Source organism: Calonectris borealis, chromosome Z (assembly GCF_964195595.1).
Source record: "Calonectris borealis chromosome Z, bCalBor7.hap1.2, whole genome shotgun sequence".
NCBI classification, from domain to species: Eukaryota; Metazoa; Chordata; class Aves; order Procellariiformes; family Procellariidae; genus Calonectris; species Calonectris borealis.
Window position 1 is genome coordinate 33077337 of NC_134352.1, and position 24221 is coordinate 33101557.

The following is a 24221-nucleotide window of genomic DNA, read 5'->3' on the forward strand; positions in this document are numbered from 1 at the left end:
GGGTGATGGCTGGAGCAGTTACTCTCACTCAGCAAAATAAAGAGAGCAGTGAGCAGAGATAGCAACAGAAATTCACACGAATGCATTTTCACCCTTACCTCTCTGAGCCTTGATGGGAGGATGGAGCAGGCTGTGGATACTGCACTGCTCACTACTCCTAAAGGCAAAATACCCGCCACTCCTTTGGCAGTCTCAGCCAAGGATCTGCAGTATTTATAGTATGAAAAAGTGTCCACACTCACAATAAGGAAACAGGCTTGAGCCCCAGCAATACCTGGATCTATGTCTGAATCATTAGGATCAAATGCATCATCTTCTGTAAATGGACGAAGGCAGCTCTGTCTGTCTCCAAACACACGCCTGTTCCTTCTGGCTGGCAATGTCCCATCTGAAAATAATGCAGTTATGATTAGCTGAATTGCTTCAGTTAATTTCCAATTAGTCCCAGAAAAAAACAAAGCAGTATCATTTTCATTTTACATGTCGTCCATTTGCAAACTGAGGAGCTGATCTGGAGTGACTCCAGTGACAGTAAAAGTAAAACCAAGACTGTCACTCTGCAAGGGTCACATGTTTTATGCAGCACTTTTTGTGTGCTGTCCTAGAAGCTTCTTCCAGTGCATTGGACACTTTTTTTCCATTTAGCAATAGAAACTGCAGGCTGCTCTCACTGTAAGAGATTCTCGCTTAACATGCATTTGACTCCAAGTGCAATTTGCTAGCACCAGTTTATCAGGAAATGCTGGCACAAGCACTGAGTGCAGTGAGCTGTTCTCAGAATGAGAAAGTAATTTGGTCCCTACTGCGGTCTGACCCCCTCTTGATTTCCTATTCCTCAGGGTAGACAATAGTGTCAGTCAAGTAATTCACAATACACTCAAACACTAGAAACTCTCCACTATTACAAAATAAACATGCTACCACTGAGTCAATAGAAGTTAACAGTATACAAAAACATGCGTTAAGTATACTAAGAACACATATTTTAGGTCATTAAAATATTAGCACAGCAGAGTTCCAGTTCAGTCTGAAACAAGGCCTTCAACACCTTGCCACGTGTCACTGTACAGCTGGACATGCTGCCATACACAAAGGTCAGCCTTGGGCAGGTGGACGGTAAGACCAGGAACGCTCCTCATTTGAGATACCCGCTAGACCCTTTACTCCGCTGGGAGCTAAGCCCTGCACCGAGATTTTACTCCTGAACTATCTAGGCTTGGTCAGTCTTATGCTTAAACAGCGCAAATACCATATGAAAGGGTACCTCCCCCTGAAGTCCCCTTCAACACTGTAGGAGACAGCTACACCCACCTGAGGTTTCTGCATCCACACCGCTATCATCAGCCACTTTCAGGAAGATCTGAAAAGCAATGGTAAGTGTCAGTGAAAATTAGAAGGGGAGTGATATTGTGGGGACTGCTTCAGGAGATGCCATGAGAAAGCATAAGACTGACAGAAGCAGCAAGAGAACAGAGGATATAGGGTTTATCCCCTGCGTGATGGGGACATGGACTTTGTGGCTTCTCTCCAGCTTCCAGGAGCCAGCCTGTAACCACATACTAGCCGTTGCCCCTTTCCAATGTCAGTTCTCGGTGCACCTCAAACACAAGCTCTTTCCTATGTCTCAGATAAAGACCTAGTTACTAAATTTCGAGAATCCCATCTTTCTCCTAGTCTGACAGTGCTCACACTCCTGTTCATGCTTGAATAGGCACCTTTGTGGACCTTGTCCCATGGACATTCCCTAAATCAGAAAAAAAACATTTTCAAATTGCAGATAGCAGCCAAAGCCTTCACAGCTGTGGGAGGACCTAGAGGGCAACTTCAGTAAGTGACAACACCACGGTTTCAGTTTCCCTTGTCATTATTTTTTTTTTAAAAAAAAAAGACATTCCACATAAACAGCAGATAAAGTGCATGACACGTCTGTGATAAAAGAAAGGGAGACTTGTCAGTTGGAACACAGCCACAAGGAACAACGCCTAAAAACGTCCCCGACAAGGGCATACGTCTAAGTGGTTTCTGTAAAGTATCGTCTCCAGTACTGAAATGTATGTTTTCAGTTAAGTGCAGCACAAAGCATCCCTAAAAATACCTCAAAGGTGTTTATACAGTCATTAGAAGCCAAACGGGGGGCCAACCTTTACATGACCTCTCAGCAAAGTGCAACTGAGTACAAAGGATCTATCTATGCTTGCCTGTACTATGTTTCATTTTTTAATGCACGCTTCTATGAGCACACACTTAAACAGGGCAGAAGACGATCCATTTTGGAGAGGAACGCAAAGCTGCCTGTTCTACAATAAATGTTTACAGGAAGAGACAAGACTCCTTCTCGTTCTTATTTCTGCCATGATTCATTTTGCCTAGTTTAAGTCAAAAGAGAATCTTCAGCTCACCTCCTCCAGGGTGGTTTCAGAGATCCCATAGCTGGAAATGCCAAGATCAGAGAGACGGTCATCAATTTCATGGAACAGCTCCACGAAAGCTCCCTCTTTAGCAGCCTTGTACGGCAAGACATAGGTTAATTCATGGCCGATGTCCTCCACAAGCCTGGCCTCAGGAACATGTTTTGTAATGAGATTTGAAATTGCAGAGACATCTAGAAGAACCAAAAGGAAAAGATGGTGTTCATCTTGCTCATTATGTGGAAAGAAGAGATCAGCCTGAAAAATCATGCCGGAAGAAAAGGAGGGAAAATAGGACATCTCTGGAAAGCAGCTCATTTCCATGGAAAATCTGGTTTCTTTTTACATTTAACACAAGCTTGGACAAAGTCTGGACCCAAGCCTGGCGATTCTTTTTATTTGTAGAATTTGGGAGAGCTTTTACATGTTACTGGCAGCCCTGCAAGTCATTGATGTACAGTTCACCAGCAAACGTTACATATTGCAAACAGGCCTAACAACTATATAATCTTTGGTTATTAAATCTCATGACAGCTTGAACCCAAAGTGGCTCACTAAAGAAAAATGTTCCAATATTTATGGATTTAAAAATACCATCTCAGTAAACTCAATAATTGTCCCAAGACTGTAGTTACACAGGGGCACAAGGTTAAGGCAGTTGTCCAAGGTCAAAGATAGAGCAATGTCAGCACTGGGACTGAATCTTACATTCTTTTCCAAGCCTCACCTATTGTCAATGTGTCACTTTCATGGTCACTGCCAAGGCCAGCGTCAGAGCTGCTCTGGGAGACACTGTCATCCTGGTCACAAAAGAGAAGACAATCATTGTTTCCTGCTGTTTAATTAAAAAGGGGCCCATCAGATGCTACACTCTAGGTAACTCCAACCAGATGCTGCAACATGCTGGATACTCCACAGAGGAGTCAGAAAATAATGGTGACATACCACTGCGAAGGGCTGAAATACAAATACGAGGTCACAGCTGTAGAAGTGAGCGTTACAAAAGTGTGTGCTTCATCTACTCTGTATCTCTCCGATCAGCTTTGGACACTGGCATTGAAAGAAACTATAATGGAGATGTACGTCCCATGCAACAGTTTAACCAGACATGATCTGGCATAGTACCTATAAAAGCAAGTAACGCTCTTTTGAAGAGTAAGGGATTTATCTTTGAGACATTCTACCACATAAAATCTTAGCTGCTGCTTCCCGTAAGTCCAATATTTCATGAAGGAAGAATGAATATGAGCAGGAAGGGTCAGCTGTACCTTTTTCAGATAGGACACTGTACTGCTGCTGTTTCGGCAGGAGCTCAGAGAGGAATCCACATCCTTCTTGACCAGGGTCAAATAATAGCCTGTTCCCAGCTGGTTCTTCAGGAAAAGAGAAGAGCCAACACAGCAGAGCTTGCCATGAGAAATGATGGCAATCCGGTCCCCCAGAATGTCTGCCTCATCCATGTGGTGCGTGGAGAGAATGATAGTGCGGCCTGGAAGAAAGCAAGGGAAGACACTGCTGGTAAGTCAACCATACCCATGTTCCCAAGCCAAAGCCACAATCATCTGGATCTTGCCATGAAGTTCCATGGGAGCTTGACGCCACAAGTCCAGGCTCCTTCGAATGAGGCTAGCAGTATGGAAAAGGTTCACAACTGCTGTCATGGGTTTATTCTCCCCACTCACTGAAGGCCCTTGTCATGCTCAGCAAAGGCAGGTGAATTTCATGTCAGCAAGGTTGATTGTACAGAGCAGAACATGACACCGCTGCACACTGAGGGTGAATTTCTGACTTTAACTGCCCTCACGACCCAGTGAGGAACTTTGTTCATGAGCTCTGACATGAATAGAATGAGAAGGGAGGACAGATAAGAGATCGGAACATCTTTATCCTGCACACTCTTTGTAACTTCCTCAGTGCAGGCAACAATAGATTTGCCAAGACACATTGCTATTTTGGGAACAGTCATGAATCAGATTGATACTCTTTTGCTATCCATGACACATTCATTAGGAGTAGAGAAAAAGACCACATACCTTGCCGATACTTCAGGAGCAATTCCCATATCCCTCTGCGAGAATAAGGATCCACCCCAGCTGTAGGCTCATCCAGAATGACAACCTTGGAGCCACCAACAAAGGCTAAGGCAACTGAGAGCTTCCTCTGCATGCCACCTGACAGGCAGAGGAAGAAAGAGGTGTTCAGGCTGAGGCAGAGATGAGGGGAACAGCAATAGCTGCAGCACAGTAGATAATGAGCTCTCCAAGAGAAAGCAGAATTGGGTACTGAGAAGACCAAGCACTGCTACTGTTCCAGGCATTCAGGGTCCCATCACCTTCAGGTCAAGGGATAATTCATCTGGATGGTCCTCCCTCAGTGGAGTCCAACTCTTTCCCTACCACAGGAAACCACACCTTGCAAGCCCCTCCACAAGTGAATCGTACTATCTCAACATCGGCAGTAGCAAGTCACCAGCTTGGAGGCCTAACCGTATTTGAGGATCTGGAGCACAGGCCTCCAGAGCTTGAGCTGCAGAAATAGATCCCCAAGAGACACCCCTCCTGTGGAAGTGTGCCAGAGGCAGCAGCAAGGAATTATATCATACTTTTCAATACTAAAGCCAACCTGTGGCCACCTGCTCTCCCTTCCCAAGGTCAAATGCGCAATCTGTGCTGACAGTTGAGTCGGAAACAAAGGAGTCTAGGTCCCTCAACTATCTGGTACAAATTGATACAGGAATCCTGCTGTTCCAGAACAGAGGGGAAGGACTCTCCAGGACGCCAACTGAAGAAGCAGAAGTCAGCATAAGAAATGCACATATGGTTCACAAACAGCAAGGGACTTGGAGATTATGGTCTGAGCCACTCTAACCTAAACCCATAAACTCCAAACATACTAGTAAGCATTTGGAGAACACGTATCACATATAGCTGGACTATGTCGTGATGGAAACAAGTACAAAATATTTGAGAAAGTGAGTGACTTGTTATGGATATTAGATAGCATAAGATAGCGTAAGATTGTGAAGTTTACTAAGATACACTGATTAGGTACTTAATAAATAACTGATTTCCTTAAGTGTTTAATTGTATGGTAGTCTATATTTAATTGGAGGATCCAACCAAGGGCTGTGATGCATCCTCTGTGAAACCTAAGAGGGTTTTTCTGGGGCTGAGGAAGCAGCTGAGAAATGTAAAAGCAGCTGAACCTACCAGAGAGTTTGCTTGTCCTAGCTTTCAGTTTGTGAGGCAAACCGACATCCATTGCCATCTGCTCCATTTCCTCTTTCACCTTCTTTTCCGGCAGCCCTTTGAGTCGAGCGTAGAACCAGATGTGCTCCTCCACAGTCAGCCTAGGGGACAGAAGCAGGCTCAGGGCACAGCTGAGACCACCATACTGGGATTCACGCCTTTCATTAGCACTGCAGCAAGCATGTTTGTTTGCTCGGGAAAACATCTTTTAAGACCGAGGTTTCAGGAAGGAGCTACGGACCGGGTATGCTCAGCTTGGGCCCGATTTCAGGGTGTGGCTATTCAGCACCAATGTAAATAATTCTCCTTTAAGGGTGCTTGACAGCGTACCCCAAACATCCCAAGTCACTAGGCACTGGGGAAACATTTGTCCTAGTTAAGTTTAATGGAGTAGTAGATTTCTTTAAAGAGAGGCGAAAGATGAACGTTTAGGCTCTTGCTGATAATTCACAGGCACATACGAACGTGCTAATAAACAGAATGTCCTTGTACCAATCCCACAGCACCTCACACCATGCACACAGATAAAGATAGGACTGTCCTAGCTGAAAGCACACTACTGTCTCCTGAAGAACCTAAACATCTGTTGGATAACACCAGTCCTGCACCTCACAGATGCTACTCACAAGTCGAACAGCACATTGTGTTGCGGACAGACACCCAGGTTCTGCCTGATGGTGCTGAGCTCAGAGCGGATATCTTTGCCCAGGATGAAGGCTGTACCCGAGGTTGGGGGGAACAAGCCAGTCAAGATGGACCTGAAGGACAAACACAACAGATAAGCAAGTTCCACCACTAGGAAATGGCTGCTGCACATGTCAGGATGGATGAATGAAGAGTGGGTGGAAGCCCTGGGGAAATCCCACATCAGGAAAGTAGTCTGAGAAACATCTCACTAATGGATTTTAAAAAAAGAAAAAATCAGCTCCAGTGGTTTTAAGAGTGATCAAAGCACACCATACGACTCTGCTTGAAGGAAATATTTTTTCCTCTAAAAGCTTCTCATCCTTTCAGTCCCAACTTGTTTCCTTACATTGGTAAGTCAGAATCACAAATGGCATTATTAAAAAATGCTGCCAGCAGATTCATGCGGCACAGCCTCAACCTGAACTACTTCCAGTTTCAGTCCCCTGTATCTGTGCACCTTCTGAGGCAGCTGCACAACTAGGGTAAATCAGCAGAGCTCCACTGAAATCAGTGAAGCACCCTAGTCTGCACCAGTCTGCACGCTGCAGTTGTACAGCTACTTCTACTATATTGATAGGAACCACAGTATTCAGAGTAACTTCTCCCACTGTCTTAAAGCATTATTTTGTTCTTACATGGTAGTGGTTTTCCCTGCTCCATTATGTCCCAGAAAGGAGGTGATTTGTCCTTCATAGAAGTTCAGTGTGAGACCATCTACAGCAACTTTCTTGCCATCACGATAAACCTTGACCAGGTTCTGGATGGAAACACCAAGGCTCAGATGCATAGGCTCTTCCTCCTTGCAGACTGGAAGAAAACAGAGCAAAATAGAGAGAGATGTGATAGGTTTTAACAGCAACTGTGTGGGAGTTCTAACAAACATCACATTCCCCCAAGTCTGTGGAGATCCAAGGAGAAACGAGCTATATGAAGAAATGACCACATTTCTTCTTCAGGGACAGGAACCTTTCACAGAAGATGTCCTTTAGCTCTTTTCTCTCTAGTGCGCTCATTTGGGAGTTGGAGATCTCCAGTGTCACCAGGCTCGGCAAAAATGGGAGGAATTATCAACTCCATGAGGCTGGAGTACGCAGCTACACTCAAGTGGGCAAAGTACCTTGGGTTTATCTGGATACACCCACCTGACCAGCATACCTAAACTGTGATAACAAAGGGATGACCAATTTCACCTTAGCCATGCCAGTCCTGCTGTCCTTGGACTCTCCTTTCAAAAAGGCAGACCGTAACACTTCACTGCAGAAAGGCTCTGTGTCCAGCACTTACCTTCCGAAGGCCCCTTTTGGTCGGGATGAAGGTGCTGCCTGTCCTGTGGTTCCTCACCAAACCAATAGGACCTTGTGAAAGGAAAGTACCAGGGCCTGGGAATCCCATATTGGCCTAAAGAGAAAAGCATTGCATGAGCCTGACCGCATCTGTTCCTTTTCTCATATTAGCTTTCAAAACAAGAAGGGAAGTACTCCACCCCCAGTAAGCCTCTTGGTTAGGCAGGACTAAGAAAAGATCTTTTGTAATGAAGACACTGCCAGTCTTTGGGGGTAAGACTTTCCCTAAACTTCACTTTAGGGTTAAAAGCCCTGTGCTGGAAGGTGCTAAGCAGCCACATGTGATGGTGATACTCTCAACTCCTCCCCTGCAGCAGGGTCTGTGGACTAGCATTTCAGAGAAGGGAACAGCCGAAGTGCTGCAAAGCTTCGGGGACTAGCTCAGCCACCACCAGAATGGGGCACAGCCTCTGTGCTGGGCAACAGTCACTGCTATTAGCAGCAACAACCTTGCTGTGATGCTGGTCTGTGGTTTTCCTCTATAACCCTTCTGCAGCTCTGCTTAAAAATTTGCCCAATTTGCACCCTGGCAAACAAGTAGGGTGAAAGGATCCATTTAAAAGTGTGAAGACATGATCCTCCCTCAGAAGCAGACCTCACCTGGGAAGACGGACTCAATGTACCAGGTCATGACCCCATACAGGAAGGTGTCAAACAACATCATGACGGCAGATGTGGTGATGCTAAAGCCATCTTCTTCCAACGGGCTCTCAAAGAAATTGTCCCACTGAACACCAACTCCCTGCTCCTCAAACAGTGCAAAGTACTCACAACCAAAGCCAAAGGCTACTGGAGACAGCAGGCTCTGCAAATGGGAGGCATGAACATGCATTCAGTTTTTCATAATTACTTTCCAACTGGGCAGCTCAGCTCTAGCACAAGGCTAAGGGACATATGCAGTCCAGAAGCCTTATAGGAAAAGTCAAAGGTCCAAGGAGCATGACTGTATTTGCAGAGAGGCAGTGGCAGATTCAGTCTTGGTTCCAACAAGCAAGCGAGGCCTGAAGTCTCTGCTGGACCACCACCCAGAATTGTTTGTTTCCCCATTTTCTTTCCCTTGCTTTTTGGACTTTCATGTGAGGGAAGAGATCACTAACAGCCACCCTCTCCAGACAGGTAAGTGCCATGCAGAGGAAAGGCAGGTGGTTCCTTCACCCTGTATGTCTGGTGGTACAGCATCACAGTGTACAGAGATCAACGCAGCTTAGTCTGGTTGAATTACTTCTACTACCAAAGCCAGCAAAACCCTCGCAGCAGCTCCTAGCAGCTTCAGTCAAGCTCTTCACCAAGCCCAGCCCTGACAGCCTCTTACACCAGAAAATTATCTACCCGTTGCCACGTCCCCTCCTTGTTATCAGTGTCCAGCCAGAGAGCTGCTGAATGCCGTACTGGTGGAGGCCCAGTACCCAGGACAGTTTCCTCAAGACTCACCGCAAAGATCTTGAGTGAGAAGCTGACATAGTCCTGCCAGGCAACACACAGCACATAAGGCAGGTACAGCGTGAAGTAGACAATGCCCCCACAGGCAGCCGCCAGGTTGGCCCTGGAGAACACGGTGCTGATGAGGAAGCACTGGAGGATGGTCACAACACCGAAGATGGAGAGGAAGACAAACACCACGCTAGGGTCACTGTAAGGCAGCAGATTCCCCATCTGGCAGGAAAACAACAAGTGCATCAGGCTTTGAAAGGGTTCTCCAAGGTGGCTCTAGTACAAGCAGGTCTGCAGAGCTGCTGCTCGGAGGAGGCTGGGCTTGCTGCAATTTGCGCAACAGCCTTCCCAGAAGTGGGGCAGTACCAGAGGCACCTTTTCAAGAGCACTGAATCTACTACAGCCTCTCCTGCTGTTTTCAACCACTCGGTCCTGTTTTGTTCCAAATCCCTATTCCCAAAAAGTTGCTGGTCATCCCACACTCAGTAACTCCTCCCCAGTGAGCCAGTGCAGGCCACTGCTTAGCAGGCTCTCAAGGCTCTAGATGCTGCTGCCACAGACCAAACCAGTCAACTCACCTTAAGGATCAGCACCAGTAGGCCTGCACTCATCAGGAGAGGGATGAGGCTGCTAATGAACCAGCTTAGCCAAAGGATGCCATTGTCAAGTCCCATAATCCTCATCGTCTCCTTCAGCCGGGCTTCCTTCTCATATACAATGCCCTTAATTATCACAGCCACTGAGTAGATCCAGGCTAGTGTCATGAAGAGAGGCATGGAGCGGCTCATGACACGCAGAAATCTGAGAGAAGGAAGGAAAGGAGCCAGAGGAACAGAGTGAGAAACATCAGTGCAAGTTCCGGTGCCACTCAAGGGCTAGCAGAGCGCGGTGACAGCTAAGGCTTCACTGCACAAAGCAGCCCATGTGCAGAGCACGACACAGGATCAGTGTGTCACCATGAGCTGACGCTGATGGGTCTAGAGCACATCTCCAGCCCGGAGCGGGAGCTGGAGTTGCAACTGTCGCTCAGTGGAAGAGTGGGTGCAGAGACCTGCCTTTCCTGGGGACTGTTCTCAACTGTCCTCTTTCCACTCTCCCATGCCTGGGTCTCTGCTTTCTTCCCCAGTGCTATTTTTCCTTGTATTGGGTTTGGGGATACGGGCACATCTCAGGAATGCACTCTGTAGGTGAAAGTCCTGTACAGACAGTCCTTCTCCTGGAAAGGACTCTGCAAGTCATTACATATTCTAAATCCTCCATGCAGGTGTCCTAATTCCAGGGATTAGGAAAACTAAAGAGATTGCTCTTCCACTGATAGTAGGGACATAAACCATGCCTGAGGAGCGACAAGAGCCCATGCCTCCCAAGCCACAATCCTCCTGAGAGCTTTCAAAGCAGCCTGCATACATACATGTCATCCACGTAACATGGATAGGGCATCTGCTGCACATAAACTCCTGTCTTCTTCTCCGTGCCTGTCTGCACCCTAATGATGGCCTGTTCCACCACATCCTGCAGGTACGCAAAACCTCCCCAAACATAGCGCATGTCCTCAAAGGGATCAGCACGAGGACCAGGATCCCAATACCTGCACCAAGGGAACAAGACGTTTCTGTTAGAAATCCTCATCACTGCATCCCTGATAAGAAATTGTTCATAAGGCAGCATGTCAGGACTCACCCGTCCTTAATCTTGTTGGTCCTTTCCACATTATCAATGTCCATGCGTATCTTGTATTTCACATGTTGAGGGAGCTCTATGCTGTTAGGAGCTATTTCAGTGAAGACTATGCCAGCCCAGAACCTCCTTTCATCCAGAAGCTCCAATGACTTGTTTATAAGCCGGACTTCTGTGGCCACGGGCTCCAGTTTGTCCAAGTTGACACACTAGACAGGAACAGATTTGGAAGCATTTATGGGATAAGTTACCAAACCAGAATGTGCTTTGTTTATGTTTGGGAGGGAGAAAAAAGGCGAACTCTGCAATGGTAATGCCATGCCCAAGAAAAGGTTGCAGCGCTGGACTACTTTGCAATGGCTCGTGGTAGCCCAGCAAGTTGCTAGAGATGTCATTTTTTCCTGCTTGATGGTCACTTGCCAGTCAAACATTATCACTGAAAAATACCCTAGCAAACCTATTTTCTGGACAAGAGGTTAGTTAGCATTGTAATACTAGCTATAGGTTCCCATCCAAACATCAATTTCCATAGATAGTCTTTTCTTCTCTGTTACCAATATACTAGGTCTGATTCAAAGTCCCTAAAAATCAGTGGAGAGACCCAAAGGCTTTGGACGAGGCCCCTGACAGGCCAAGGTCTGTTTCTGCTTGCACCCATCTGCCAAGATGACCAAGTAACAAGTGGAACAAATTTCATTATTCTCTATGTCTTCCTCAGTTTAAAGCAGCTGCTAGCTTCACTGCAGTCCCCAGCTAAAGCCCCAGATCAAAATACGAGCTGCCGAAGCAAGCAGCAGCTCTCAGTTGCTCAGTAGCAACAGGGTGGGAAACCACATGCAATGGCCAAAGCGAGAGCTTCAAGAACAAGGCCTACGGTTAGGTTCCTATATCTGTATTTAGGCACCTGAATAAATAACATTTTCTAACATGCTGTGTACTAAAGCCTAGTCATTTAGAGAAAATGGACTGAGGAACATCCATCTCCCCTTTCCAGGAACACTCCACCGTGCGAGTGGAGACCAAGCGGCTGCCCTCCCCCAGCTCCTTGCCCTCACCTCCATGAAGCGGGAGATGGTCTGGATAGCCCGGTCTGTCTCATTGAAGGCATCCATCCAGGTATATACTGAGCCATTTGCTGTCTCAAAGTCCTCTGGACGGTTTGACAGGAAACGGGCAACGTCCTCCACTGTCCAGTTGGAAGCTGGCAAGTGCAGGTCCCAGAGAGCTTTGCCTTTCAGCAGCGTCTGCGGATATTTAGTTTTCAAAGTAGAAATAGTTGTTGAGAATTAATGTTAGATCTCCCCTCTCATCATGAAAATGAGTACTACCGGGGAAAACGCCTTTTAAAAAGGTGCAGGGAGAGGCCTTCTGCCATACTGAGAAGATCAGCATGGTGGGGTCCTTCCTCTTACCCTCCCATTGCAAAGGATGTGCCTCCCCTGATACAGCTACACCACGCGGTGTGCTTTGCAGGCTGCTGGCTGCCTCCATGTCCTGCCACCCGTCTCCCGAGAAGAGGGCAGCAGAGAGCCATGCACAGCTCCGCACCCCGCACATGCAAACCAGGTCTTGCACCAGAAAAACGGGGAAGAGGGAGATGTGTGTTCAGGAGAAAGGCATTCAGCTGATGGTGGTTGCCAAGCTCTGCTCACCTCTCCTGAACAAAGCTCTGTTCCTAGCTGGGATGGAGAGGCTGAACTGTCACAGTGTTGAGCAGAGATACCAGCACCAGAGGCCAGGTGACTTTTCTTATATGTTTTGCTATTGCGCTGCCAGGGCTGGCTGAAGCAGCCCTGTACAGCCATGATGTCCTGCCTTTCTGTTCTCCTACCTGGGACAGTGCTTTTTTCACCTGGTTTAACTGCTAGCCTACTAAGGACGGGCTATTGCCTCACTATGTGTACGCAGAACGCCCCACACAGGTGCAGTCCAGGTAGAAGCACCTGGCATTGGAGCAGAAACCAGTCCTCTGGTCACACAATATAAGGTCAGGCAAGAGGGGAGCATTAATTGTAAGGGACACAGTTGAACTGAAGTAGGGGAGAGGAAAAAAAAACCACGCTGCACAACAGAGAAAACTGTAAAAATCCTAACCAATAAAAACAGGAAATGGATTTTCTGCCAGAACAAAGACCAAAGCGGAGAGGTGAGGAGCTTCCCCATGCTCTGCTGTTACCAGCAAACCAGAAGGTAATGGGTCACAGGTTATGAAAGCAGCATCGCAAACTGGGAAAACAAAACAGGCCAAGCTGGCAAAGGAGAACATGAGAAAGGGAAATCCAAGCAAACAGGGGTCAGCTGTGCTATGTTCTCTTCACATTTGGTCTCCCAAGGTTGGCTCGCACCATCCTCTCTCTCCAGCAGGAAGGGTACCATGCCTGCAGGGAAATGGCTTGGCCTCATCACGATCAGCAGCAACATTAAAGCTCCTTAACTCCAGGGGCACGTTATCCTCCCTGAAGTTAGCAGCCGCATTAGCATCAAGCTGGAAGTGCCAGAGACAGGCAAGCAAAGCACTTTCCTCTCCTTCGGCAGGAAGCAATACACCAAAGAGATTGCACAACCCAGAAAAGTTAGGAGGTGATGACCAGTCACCCAGCAGCATGGCAGCCTCAGTGGCTAACAAACAGCAAAGGATCAACCTCCCCCTTGAAAGCAGCCACAAACAAGCAATTCTATGCTTCAGCCTGTTCATGTTCAAGTGATCCGTGCGACACCTCTAAACTGAATGGGATGCTGCCCAGGAGCTGCCCAGGCATTGACAGTGAAGTATTCCTGCGTGTGTGAACTGCAACAGATGACAAATTAGCCCCTGCTATTGCACCAATACAGAGTAGGAGACCAGGCTGCTCGGAAGATCAAGAATCAACTACCAGAGCCAGCAGGGTTAGTAAGAAGCATAAAATACAAAACCAGAAAAGCCTGGGGCTCATTTTTAAAAAAAAAAATGCAGCAACATTCATTTTTCAAAGGACCCAACTGCAAACCAATATCCAAACGTTAACTTTCTGTCTGCACTCTCTGAAGCAAACAGTTCACTTTACAGTTGGCGGCCCTGATTCTCACCTCCCTGATGCCAACATCTACAGAATTAACTTTCATAAAGCCAAGAGAGGCACAGGAGTGATGAAAGTGATGTCTCTGACCCTCTAGTATGTCATGTTGATGAGGAAGTGCAATAGGGCAGGTCAGAGACTCTTCAGCACAGCATCACATTGGGGTAAACAAGGAATGAACTTCAAGCCTTAAAAGACCTGGGGAAGTCTCTGTGTAACAGCTGCATTATGACACCCATCAGCTGCCTTGCAGAGACAGCAGGAAAAGCTACTCTACAACCATTTCTCTGTTGCGCGATCCCAGTTTTACATCACTGTGCTTCCGAAGACATCAGCATAGGGTGCAAAGATCCACCCCTCAGAGTTGCACCTGAGGGAAGCAACAGTGAACTAAGCCACTTAAGCAGATAATGCCCCAGTAATGCAGGTCTAACACCTGGCACAATGCTCCAGGGAGCCAACAGGCTAGCAGAAAGCATGTCAAATCCAAACAAGACCACCCCAGTCCCTTCTTCATGGTCTAGTATATATGGCACGTTATGAACCCACCAGCCGTAGGGTGATGTTTGCTCTTCTCCCATGAGCACCCAAGTATTACTAGATTAAGTGTACCATGCAACTCCAAATTAAGTTTCTAGAAGATTTGTGCCAGATTACTGCCAGGCATCTAGGTTCAGCTCTAGCATGATAACCATTCAATTCCTACTGTACCCAAAGGGGCCCAAGGCCACCCGGCACTTTCCAGGATCCAATGTAGATATATGACCGCTCACTTTGTTGCTATCGTGAGAGCACTGTTGTGAAGAAGTGCACAGCACAGGGCGCTGAACATGTCACCAACCCCACAAGTCCCCAGTTTACAAAAATTCCCAAGCCAAATTACTCATACCGCATTAGGGCAACACTGTGGAAGAAACAGCCCATTTCCCCACAGAGGCAGATTAGAAACAGGTGTTAAACACACACTGCTCCTATTTGCAGCAGGTTGTTACATGAAGGAAGGAATGCCAAGCATAATGCAAGATTGGTACAATCACAGTGTGTTTCAAGAAAGGGGTCCCATCAATACTATTTATCTGCACAGCTCAGCTCTGAAGCACCATCTGAAATAAATATTTCATCACTTATCGCAGAAGACGACGGTGGTGGTTCTGGCCTGGACAGCATACTGACCCGAATGAGATCCATTTCCTGACTACTTTCCATAAATGTCCAAATCTTCGGGCTTATCTCCTCCCACATGCCCCCGAGGTCACGAAACACACCCAGCTCCTGGAACGTCCTGTTCACCTGTTGGCAAAGAGGAGAGGAAGGTTATTTCCAAAAGCTGGCAGAGATCCACTGTGGGATGAGAGGGTGCATTGACCCGTCAAGCAAAGTACTAAGTCTTGCTTACATTCAAACAGCAGCTCAGCTTCTGCAAGGACCAGAGTAGGGAAAATCAAGTGCACTTGGAAGGAAAACAACAACAGGGAGTGTGGATGCCTGTGGCTGAGCACTGCCTTTCAAGGCTTGGTGGAGAATGACTCTGCCTTGCAGATGAAGGGCACACAGAGGCAGCCCCTCCCCATGTGCTAGAAGAGTCTTGCTGAAGGAGCATGGGGAATTAGAGAGCCCATTAGGTAAACCACAATCGGAAATGATTAAGGATCCCCTGACCAGCCTGCAGTGGAGGAGAGGAAGGACACCTGAAGGCTTATCAAGGTCTTCCCCACTCCCACATCCCACATCAGAGATGCAAAGCCTGTGGATAATCAAAAGGCACCAGCAGGAAAGCTTCCAACCAAGTCCAGAAAAAAGAGTGCAGCCTGGCCTTTTCTCCTTGAGCCTTCAACAGCAAGTGCATTGGAGGTGAGAGACTAGGGAGGCTGTGCTTTTCAGGCAATCCTTTCTAGGCTTGTGTTTGGGCCCAGTTTAACACAGAGCAGCTAAGCTGCACAGCCAGAGGACATACCTCATTCTACATATCAGAGGATAGGGCTAGAGTTACCTCAGTCATGACCTTCCTTATGGCTGGTGTGTCTGGAGTGTACAAGATCTTTCCAATCAGCAAGGGTTTCAAAGCCCTCCAGATAATCCTGGAAAGCGGGCTGGATTCCAGGTTCTTCATCAGCTCATTGCAGTAGGGTGCTGAGGAGAAAAGGACAAGGGTGAGTGGCTGATCAGTACAGTGACAACTGCAGAAGGCATATGCCCCACTTGTGTGGGCTTTAAGGACAGTCACAGCTGAAAGCACAGCATTTGTCAGACAACAAAAAACGTCCTCTACTGCAAAGCTCCACAAAAAGCCCCTTTCAGTCCAAGTCTCCTCGGTCTGCCCAGCAAACATGGAGCACCCAGTAGCCTCCAGCACTGAGCCACACTGCCAGTTCTGCACTGCTCCCACAACCCCACTGCATGGCATGAGCAAAATTTGTCCAGAAAAGGCCAGATTTCCAAAGGCTGCACATGACTGTGCTCCCTCTCCCCCTGAAGGAGGTCCACTGCGCAGCCTTTTGTGGACTCTACACAAGGCCCTTGGGAATCCCTTGCATGTTGATATCCTCGCTGGCCTTAAGGGCATGTGCAGGAGGCAGCATGCGCGTGCCTTTCTGAAACAGCAGAAGGTATGCTGTCCCTCAGGACCACCTGCTTTCATCTGTGGAAGCAGATGGGACCTTAGGTCATGCCAGGGTTACACTTACTTGTGGAGTTATCATAGAAGTTAGTTACATCATCTTCAGTGCTGTTGCCTCCGAACAGCGCTTTGTAATTGTTATCCTCATACCAGTTGAGGGATTTAATTTTGAGCCCTCCACCTTCAGGATGGCCACACACAATGCGTGACACAGCCTGGTAGATCTGCGTAGAGGAGTTTGAGGCATTCACGTTCGTCAGGAACATCACCTCTTGCCTCATGTCGCTCCAGCTCTTCATGCTCAGCAACTGGAGGGGGAAGTGGGAGAAGAGAGTGGAAGCAGGGATAGGAACAGGATTAGCAAAAGGAGAAGATCTTGCCACTCTCCTTCAAATCACACATCTGTTTTTGAACAGATGAGAATCCCCTCGAATGCAACATCAACAGTAAAGACCAGGGAAAGCACATTTCCCCCCGCCACAGTGGGAGAATGTAGAGGAAGGTCTCTTCTGTGCATGCACAAGGAATGTGCCCTTGCCAAGCTCTTTATTCTTAAGTTTTCTCCTCTGGTGCTGTGGGTGGTTCCTGCCCTCCCTGCCCTCCCATGTGGAAGCTACTTCTCTTGGTTGCACAATGGCTCACATTCCAGTGAAGCCCCCTCACGCCAGGTGGGGTGGGGGGGTGCATCCAGTCAGAAGAGGGAGTAAGGAACAAATCAAAGTGAGTGCAGCTCATGGGACACAGGCTGGATGAGCTGCAGGCCCCAGCAGTGTCACCTGGCACAATTCCACCAAGGTCAGCAAGCCTCCACTGATTTACACCAGGCAGCCAGTTTGACCTCCTAGATCAGTATCGCTTGTCCCTACCCCAGCACCACCCTGCCCCGTTGTCAACAGCATTCCCACAAAACCCTTCAAAACAAGCCCAGCTGCAGCCTGGAGCCTGATCACAGCATGAGCTGTGCACGCAGCCAGCCATAGCAGGGAGCCTTCTCCTGCCCAACCGGTCTGACACCAGGCTCGAGGTGACAACGCACAAATGGCAGGGAAGACTGGTACCTCCAGACTCATTTGTCTGGCATAGGCGTCTACCTGCAATATGTCATGAATAAAAGCACCAGGCGCTCAGCCTGAGACACTCATTGCATTAACATCACCGTATTCAGAGGCATGGCCAAGCTCACCACAATAGAAAAAGCAATGCACCTCCATGAGCACTGGTTTCACGCTACACTCGAGCATCGCTCTCAGACTCCCTGTCTGGAGATGTAAGAACATCAGCAAAGCTGTGTCCATACAGACTAGAAGTCTGTTTATCTTAGAAACCTCTGTGATGGTGACAATAACTGGATGTTAGGAAAAAATAGGGCAAGGGCAAGAATGTAGGATACTTCCCCCAAGTAACCTTCCAGCTTCCATTTATTTTCAGCTCAGGGAACTTCTATTTCTTAACCCTCAATGAATTTCTTCCATGGTAAACTCCTCGAGTTTTCATCATCCACAAGTATTCAACATCCAACACATCACTGGAAAGAACCTCTTCTTCCCTCTCCTTAACTTAGCTATGGTTAGCTCCATTAGGTGCCATGTTTTTTGTAGTGGAAGAGACAGTGAACATTCAATCTCTACCTCTTTTTTCTGGGCCACTGAACTCTATAGACCTCTGTCATACCCCCAACTCATTTCTCTTCCAAGCTGACAAGTCCCAGCCTACTCCCTGGTTCCTTGTGTGAAAGTCATTCCACTTCTAAATGTCCTAACTGCCCTTCTCTGAACTTGTTCCAGTTCTGCTACCCCTTTTTGGAGAGGAAAGGCCTAGATCTGTATTCCATATCCACAGTTTTATATATTGTCATGGTAACATCTTACAGCTGGTTCTCTACCCTTTTTTAAATCTTTTCTAGCATTTGATCTGATTTCTTGACTGCTACTGAAATATCAGGTGACATTAACTTAATGCTGCAACATGCACTAGCCAGGGCAAGCAGAGCTGCTGAGACACGTATTTGTAACTGCTCATCAGCTGCATCTCAGAAACAACTTTGGGTGCTGTGGCCCAACTGCCACAGGGTCAGTCAAAGACAATAGCAGGGTCAGTCAAAGACCATCTGCCAGTTTTGCTCACTGTCTATTGGTTTTGTCACCTTTGTTTAAATAAAATGCAGATAATCAACGTTTAGGACAGCTGGCAAAGCCAGCCAGCAGCAATGCAGAAAGCGACGGTGTGCTGGAACAATTCAATCCAAATTCACCCAAGGAAAGCATGCTCAGAGACTCTGGCCTTACACTGGGAGGCAAACCTGACCCTTTGAGTTCATCTGTAGCAGCGTGCAGGCTTTAGATGTGCCAACATCTGGACAAAAATTCTTGATGCTAAACAACAGCTACTATGTGTCACACAAGGAGCCTCTATTTTTAGCTGCCTGACAACACATGACATATTGATATGATGGAAGACAGCTGTGAGAACAACTAGAGCCTGGGGACTCAGTACGTGTGTCCAGAGTGACTGCTTCAAGTGTACTTTCATTTCCTCAGTACTCACTGCTGCCTTTGTCTGCACCCTGGTGCCACTCAATCTGGCTCCACAGGTTCACGGTGACTGACAGGACACTAGCATCATGGGACATGAATGAAAAAAGTGTCAGACAATAGCTTTTGTTGGTTACATATGCTCAGGTGGATTTTTGGATTTGATGATTCCTCACCCAAAAGGCCAAGGCTGCATTTCAGGTGTGACAGTTGGAGTGTCCAATTCAAAGGGACCCCTTGGGGAGTTTTTGGTAAACCAGCTGATTTTTCCTCAGCAAAAAGTCAACTGCTATAGCTAAAGTACACTAGTAACTCCCTAACATGAGCAAAGGTACACAAATAGGAAGTGCAGCTAATTCCCACGAACATATGAGGTGTTAACCACCCTGCAGAGGGATTGCATTAGCAAATACATTTTTACACATAATTTTAAAGCTGTTTGAGCAAGGAGCTTTGTTTCCCTTTTGGCACCAGCAGCTTTACAACTGACACGCAGAGCTGCTCTGTTCACACCACTGGAAGCAAGTATCCCGTGTGAAGCGTTACTGAGCTATTTCTTCTCCCAGACATCAGACCTGGCTCTCTAAGCGTTTCTTAATAGTTGGCCTTGCTCTTGGTGTTTAATCTGCCCTCCTAGGTTGATTTAAAGAGCCCAGGCACACAGATCCAATCAATCCCCGTACTCAGAGACAAATATTTTGTTCAAACCATTCTCTAATTAAAATTCCTTGCTAGAAAGGCTCCTAGACATGGCACAAACAATAGTTCTCTCCACCCCCTCAAGCTGCTGCCCTTCGAAACAAGGGAGCAAGTCCCTCCTTTTCACACAGAAATCAGCCTGCCAGACAATAAGAAGTAACTTTCGGTCAAGCCATCTGGAGCAGCTCACGCTGTACGCAGAGGAAAAAGCTGCCTTTGTTTGCACAGCAATAGGGCAGAATAAAAGGTAGTCCTACCCAGAACAGCTGCCAAGCAAAAGGCACGTTACCCTGGGACGTTTTCAGCCACATCAGCAAACTGAGTATCACATGGTTTCAATTATTTTTATCCCAGACACGAAAAAAAGGCAAGCTTAAGTGACATAACGGGAAACAGCTGTAATCAAACTCTGAAGGGCAGCTTCCCTGCTAGCAGCAAGAGCTCTGCCACGGTCTTAACTGAAGCTGATCAGGGAATCATCTTAATTTCACTGTAAATGGGACCCGGCGGCAGGTTGTGGGAGGGATGCATGCCAGGAATTGTTGGCTGGCATGGCGCTGGCTCCCGGCAGCCGCCCCTCCGTGGGAGTGGAGCGCACGCTAACCTGAAGTGACCCGCTCTTGTGCATGCTCTCGGAGGTTACTGCCGTTCACGGCTCTGAGCTCTCTTGCTCTGATGCAAAGACAGAAGACTAGCGACGGGGAGGAGGAGGAGGCAGCATTGTTTAGTTTAGATGGCTGTGATTTCTGCTTCAGGGAGAGAATGTTTTTGCCTAGTAGCAGCACTTCGAAGTCAAAGCCAGGCAAAAAGCAACTAAGATAATTTTCTCGCTCAAAAAAAATTCCCAGTTTTGGACTTCTGACTCATGCTAGGCATGCAGGGCTTTTTTCTTAATCCGTTGCTTCACCTGCAAAAACAAATACTTATAGTCTCTATAATGTCACTTTGCTCCTGCAAATCGCTGTTTATGTTTTGCCAGAGCCTTTCTCAGCCAGTGTTGTGATGCCATTGCACTGAGTGCCCCACAAAGACTGGAAAACAATCTCTGCCCCAAAAAGCTAGTTAGACAAAGAGCAAACAGTAGCCTATAGCTACTAATTTCGATTAGAATAGCCACAACATCTCTTCCACATGCCATATCCTCACCACACCCAGAGACCAGTAGATAACAACCAAGTAACAACCCTGACATGGTTGGCAACTGAGTGAAAAAAACTAGAAAGGAGGCAAAACTCCACAAGTAGTTTGCAAGGCACTGCTAGGCAGCAGATATATTGCAAGCCCAACAGTTGTGCCACTGCTGAGAAGGCAAAGAAAAGGTCTCCATTCCTCCTCCTCCCATGAGGACTCAATCTTTAGCCACACGTCTGATAAACTCCTATGGTGTTTGTAACTTGAAGGGCCAAGGGGTTGCAAAGCGTGTGCTGCCTCTACTGACACAGGGAGAATGGCTGTAGGATGGGGGGAATTTTCAAAGCAAGCCAGGGATTTGACTTTGAGTTGCACCAGGGAGACTCGTGCTTCTTGTGCTCGATTGCAGGCTAAGACAACAATCACGGTGATGTGTTCTCCTGACACAAAGGCACTCCTTACCTCTTTAACAAGCTTCCCAAGGCTCTCTCTCAAAGCTTCCACAGTTTCTGACAGATCATGCAAGGAGGAATTGAAAGAAATTCGTCTCTGCAGGAAGAGAGAAAAGGAAACTAGAAGTCACTGCAAGGCACAAACAAAGAAATTAAAACTCTTGTAAACATTCTTGTAAAGAAGAGTAGTAAGGACTGTTTACATAGCAAAATGCTTGATGGGGAAGACAGAACTGGCTTTCTGTGCAACCTTGAGCTTAAAATACCCAGGGCTTCAGCACCCCACAACGCCATGGAGACACCCGTTTCCTTCCTCACAGGTTAGGTATGCAGATGCCATAACCAGAACCATCCCAATGAAATGCTAAACGCATGCATCCATGTACACTTACAGTGCAAAGGACGGCTTGCATTCCAGGTCACAAAACAAGCCTACAGGACAGCATGTGGACAGACCCGAAATCCTGCAAGCCAGTGCTAAGAAGGGGATGCAAAGTCTACACAAGGGAGGAAAAGACCAGTTGGTAGACACAAGCTTTCAGTGGGACTCCAAAGATATCAGCTCAGATACGAAGAACTCCTGCTGCAGTGTTGTCCTGGTTTCAGCTGGGATAGAGTTAAATTTCTTCGTAGTGCTGTGTTTTGGATTCAGTATGAGAAGAACATTGATAACACACTGATGTTTTCAGTTGTTGCTAAGTACCTTGTCAAGGACAACTATCCTCTGCTACCAAGCTAGACTGGGAGGGAGCACAGCCAGGACAGCTAGCCCAGCTGGCCAATGGAGTATTCCATACCATGTGACGTCATGCTCAGTGTATGAACGGTAGGCGTGATCCAGGAAGTACCGATTGCTACTTGGTTATCGGTCAGCGCTAGTGGTGAGCAACTGCATTGTGCATCACTCATTTTGTATATTCTACCATTATCATTATTATTTTCCCTTTTCTGTTCTATTAAACTGTCTTTATCTCAACCCACGAGTTTTTCTCACTCTTATCCTTCCGATTCTCTCCCCGTCCCATGGCGGGGGGAGTGAGCAAGCGGCTACGTGGGGTTTGGCTCTCTTTCAGGTAAACCACAACAAGTGTACATCATCGTCACAACTCAAGTCCTCCCATGAGGCCTTGACGCTTTTTATCTAAACCAAGAGTATCTTTTAAAACAACCAACTTCCATGAAACAGTTGACACTCACCATCATCACAAGAGAAAGAGTGACAGGTTTCCAGAAGCGGAAGTCACAGCTTTCAGGAAACTATTTGCTCTAGGCAGGGAGTTACACTGAAGACAACTCCTTGTTTCCAGTTGCTCTACATGTAACTGGTGGGCCTGGGTTTTGGTTTGTGGGGTTTTTTTTCCCTCCTGTTCACATAACTGGATTATCTTGCATGGGAAACATCTGGACACAATCCTTCTTTCAAGAGAATGAAGATTAAAATAATTTCCTAAGATTTCAAGTTAGCAGTTACACATTGCAGCATTTGAAAGCATGCTAAAGTTACAGCATTATGACATACAGAGGAACAGCCAAGGCCTTTGGTTTTAGCATATATCTTTCGGGCTGAAGCTTTTAATTTTCACATCTTTCCTGGAGTAATTTCTGGAAGCAAAGTCTGGAGACTTTCACGTGTTCTAGTTGATTTTCTGGAAGGTGATAAGACCTGGTCAGTGCCAGCTGGTGTAAATGGGCACTGTTCCACTGATCTGCCAGTGCATTTAAGACCTCACTAACTTTTCTGAGTGCACAGTTAGTGCCTGCTCCAAAGGCAGTTGCAAATTCAGGGAGGGTCTCTATAACCTCTGTGGATTTCTACTAAACACAGTCCTTAAGGTTCGGATAAATCAAAACACATCATTAGAGCTAAAAGAAAAGCAATTCAAACTCCCCACAGGCTAAGACCTTCAAGACGTATTTAAAGAAATATAGTCAGCAAATATAAAAGCTACATAGCTGCCCTACCACTTCAGTGACAAGACGAGGTAGAAAGTCCTAGGTTCATGCATAACAGTAGATGTGTTTGTTCAGCTCCATATACCTCATCAAGCTCTACACAGATTTGTGTTGTTCACTGTGTTCAGAAGTGATTCAGGGACAGGGTGGCTGAGGAAGAGTTGATGATACTAGTTGGTTCACAACAGGGAAAAGTGAAAAGCCAGTTGCAAAGGATTAGTGAAGGGCCTCATGCTGACACACTTTTATAAAGTGCCAGACAAAATTCAGCGCTGCAAAGTAAAGCACATAGGGAGAAAACAGTCCTACGTTAAGATACCCTTTGGTGGCTCTCAACTAGCTACTGCCACTTAGAAAGGAAGATCTTAGAATTACAGTGATAAGACAGATCAACATCAATACAAATCCACGGTGCAATCCCAGTTCCCAAGTACTATGTGCAATTTTGCTTCCTCTGTCTCTGAAGGAACACAAGTACAGAAAAAGGCCACAAGTGTGATTCAAGATAAGAATGGCTTCTGAAGGAAGAACAATGGACCACAGTCCTTCCAATGGGACCTGTAATGACAAATAGAGGTTATGACAGAGGTCTGTAGAATTACAAGTGGGATGGAGAATGGGAACAGGCGATGATTGCTCACTGCGCCTCACCATACAGGACTAGAGGGCTTCCAGCGAAAAGATCAGTTTAAAACAAACCAAAGGAGCTACTGCACACACAACTTAGTCAAAATGGGGGAATTCTGTAGATGCTATGCAATGCTGAAGGTTCTGAAAGTTAATGTGGGTTTCAGAAAGTCTTAGAAGAATTCATTAAAGAAAAAAAAGCTTACCAAGTGCTATTAAACACCAAGATCCCAGCAGTAGCTGAGAAAGTCTGAGTTGCAAGCTACTGAAGAACAGGACATTACATTGAGGAAATGTTGCTATATGCTTGCCCCATGCCTGCATTCTTTCACATGCCTCCATTATGGGCCACTGCTGGACT

At 46.8% G+C, this 24221-nt stretch overlaps 1 protein-coding gene across 6 annotated transcripts in view; it reads right to left on the reverse strand.

The window, feature by feature from the left end:
• ABCA1 (ATP binding cassette subfamily A member 1) overlaps positions 1–24221 on the reverse strand; it is a 97380-nt gene that overhangs the window by 18211 nt on the left and 54948 nt on the right. For 5 of the 6 annotated variants that reach the window (XM_075138486.1, XM_075138489.1, XM_075138487.1 and 2 more), the window contains 20 exons: positions 21291–21377; positions 16535–16775; positions 15841–15980; positions 15024–15140; positions 11850–12038; positions 10798–11003; positions 10529–10705; positions 9696–9918; positions 9118–9339; positions 8287–8491; positions 7628–7741; positions 6979–7150; positions 6283–6414; positions 5618–5757; positions 4442–4579; positions 3677–3897; positions 3136–3208; positions 2400–2602; positions 1312–1360; positions 275–388 (listed from right to left, as the gene is read on the reverse strand). In XM_075138486.1, the coding sequence (XP_074994587.1) occupies positions 275–388; positions 1312–1360; positions 2400–2602; positions 3136–3208; positions 3677–3897; positions 4442–4579; positions 5618–5757; positions 6283–6414; positions 6979–7150; positions 7628–7741; positions 8287–8491; positions 9118–9339; positions 9696–9918; positions 10529–10705; positions 10798–11003; positions 11850–12038; positions 15024–15140; positions 15841–15980; positions 16535–16775; positions 21291–21377 (3163 nt within the window). The remainder of the gene's footprint in view (positions 1–274; positions 389–1311; positions 1361–2399; positions 2603–3135; positions 3209–3676; positions 3898–4441; positions 4580–5617; positions 5758–6282; positions 6415–6978; positions 7151–7627; positions 7742–8286; positions 8492–9117; positions 9340–9695; positions 9919–10528; positions 10706–10797; positions 11004–11849; positions 12039–15023; positions 15141–15840; positions 15981–16534; positions 16776–21290; positions 21378–24221) is intronic. The other variant, XM_075138488.1, reaches the window with a different exon arrangement.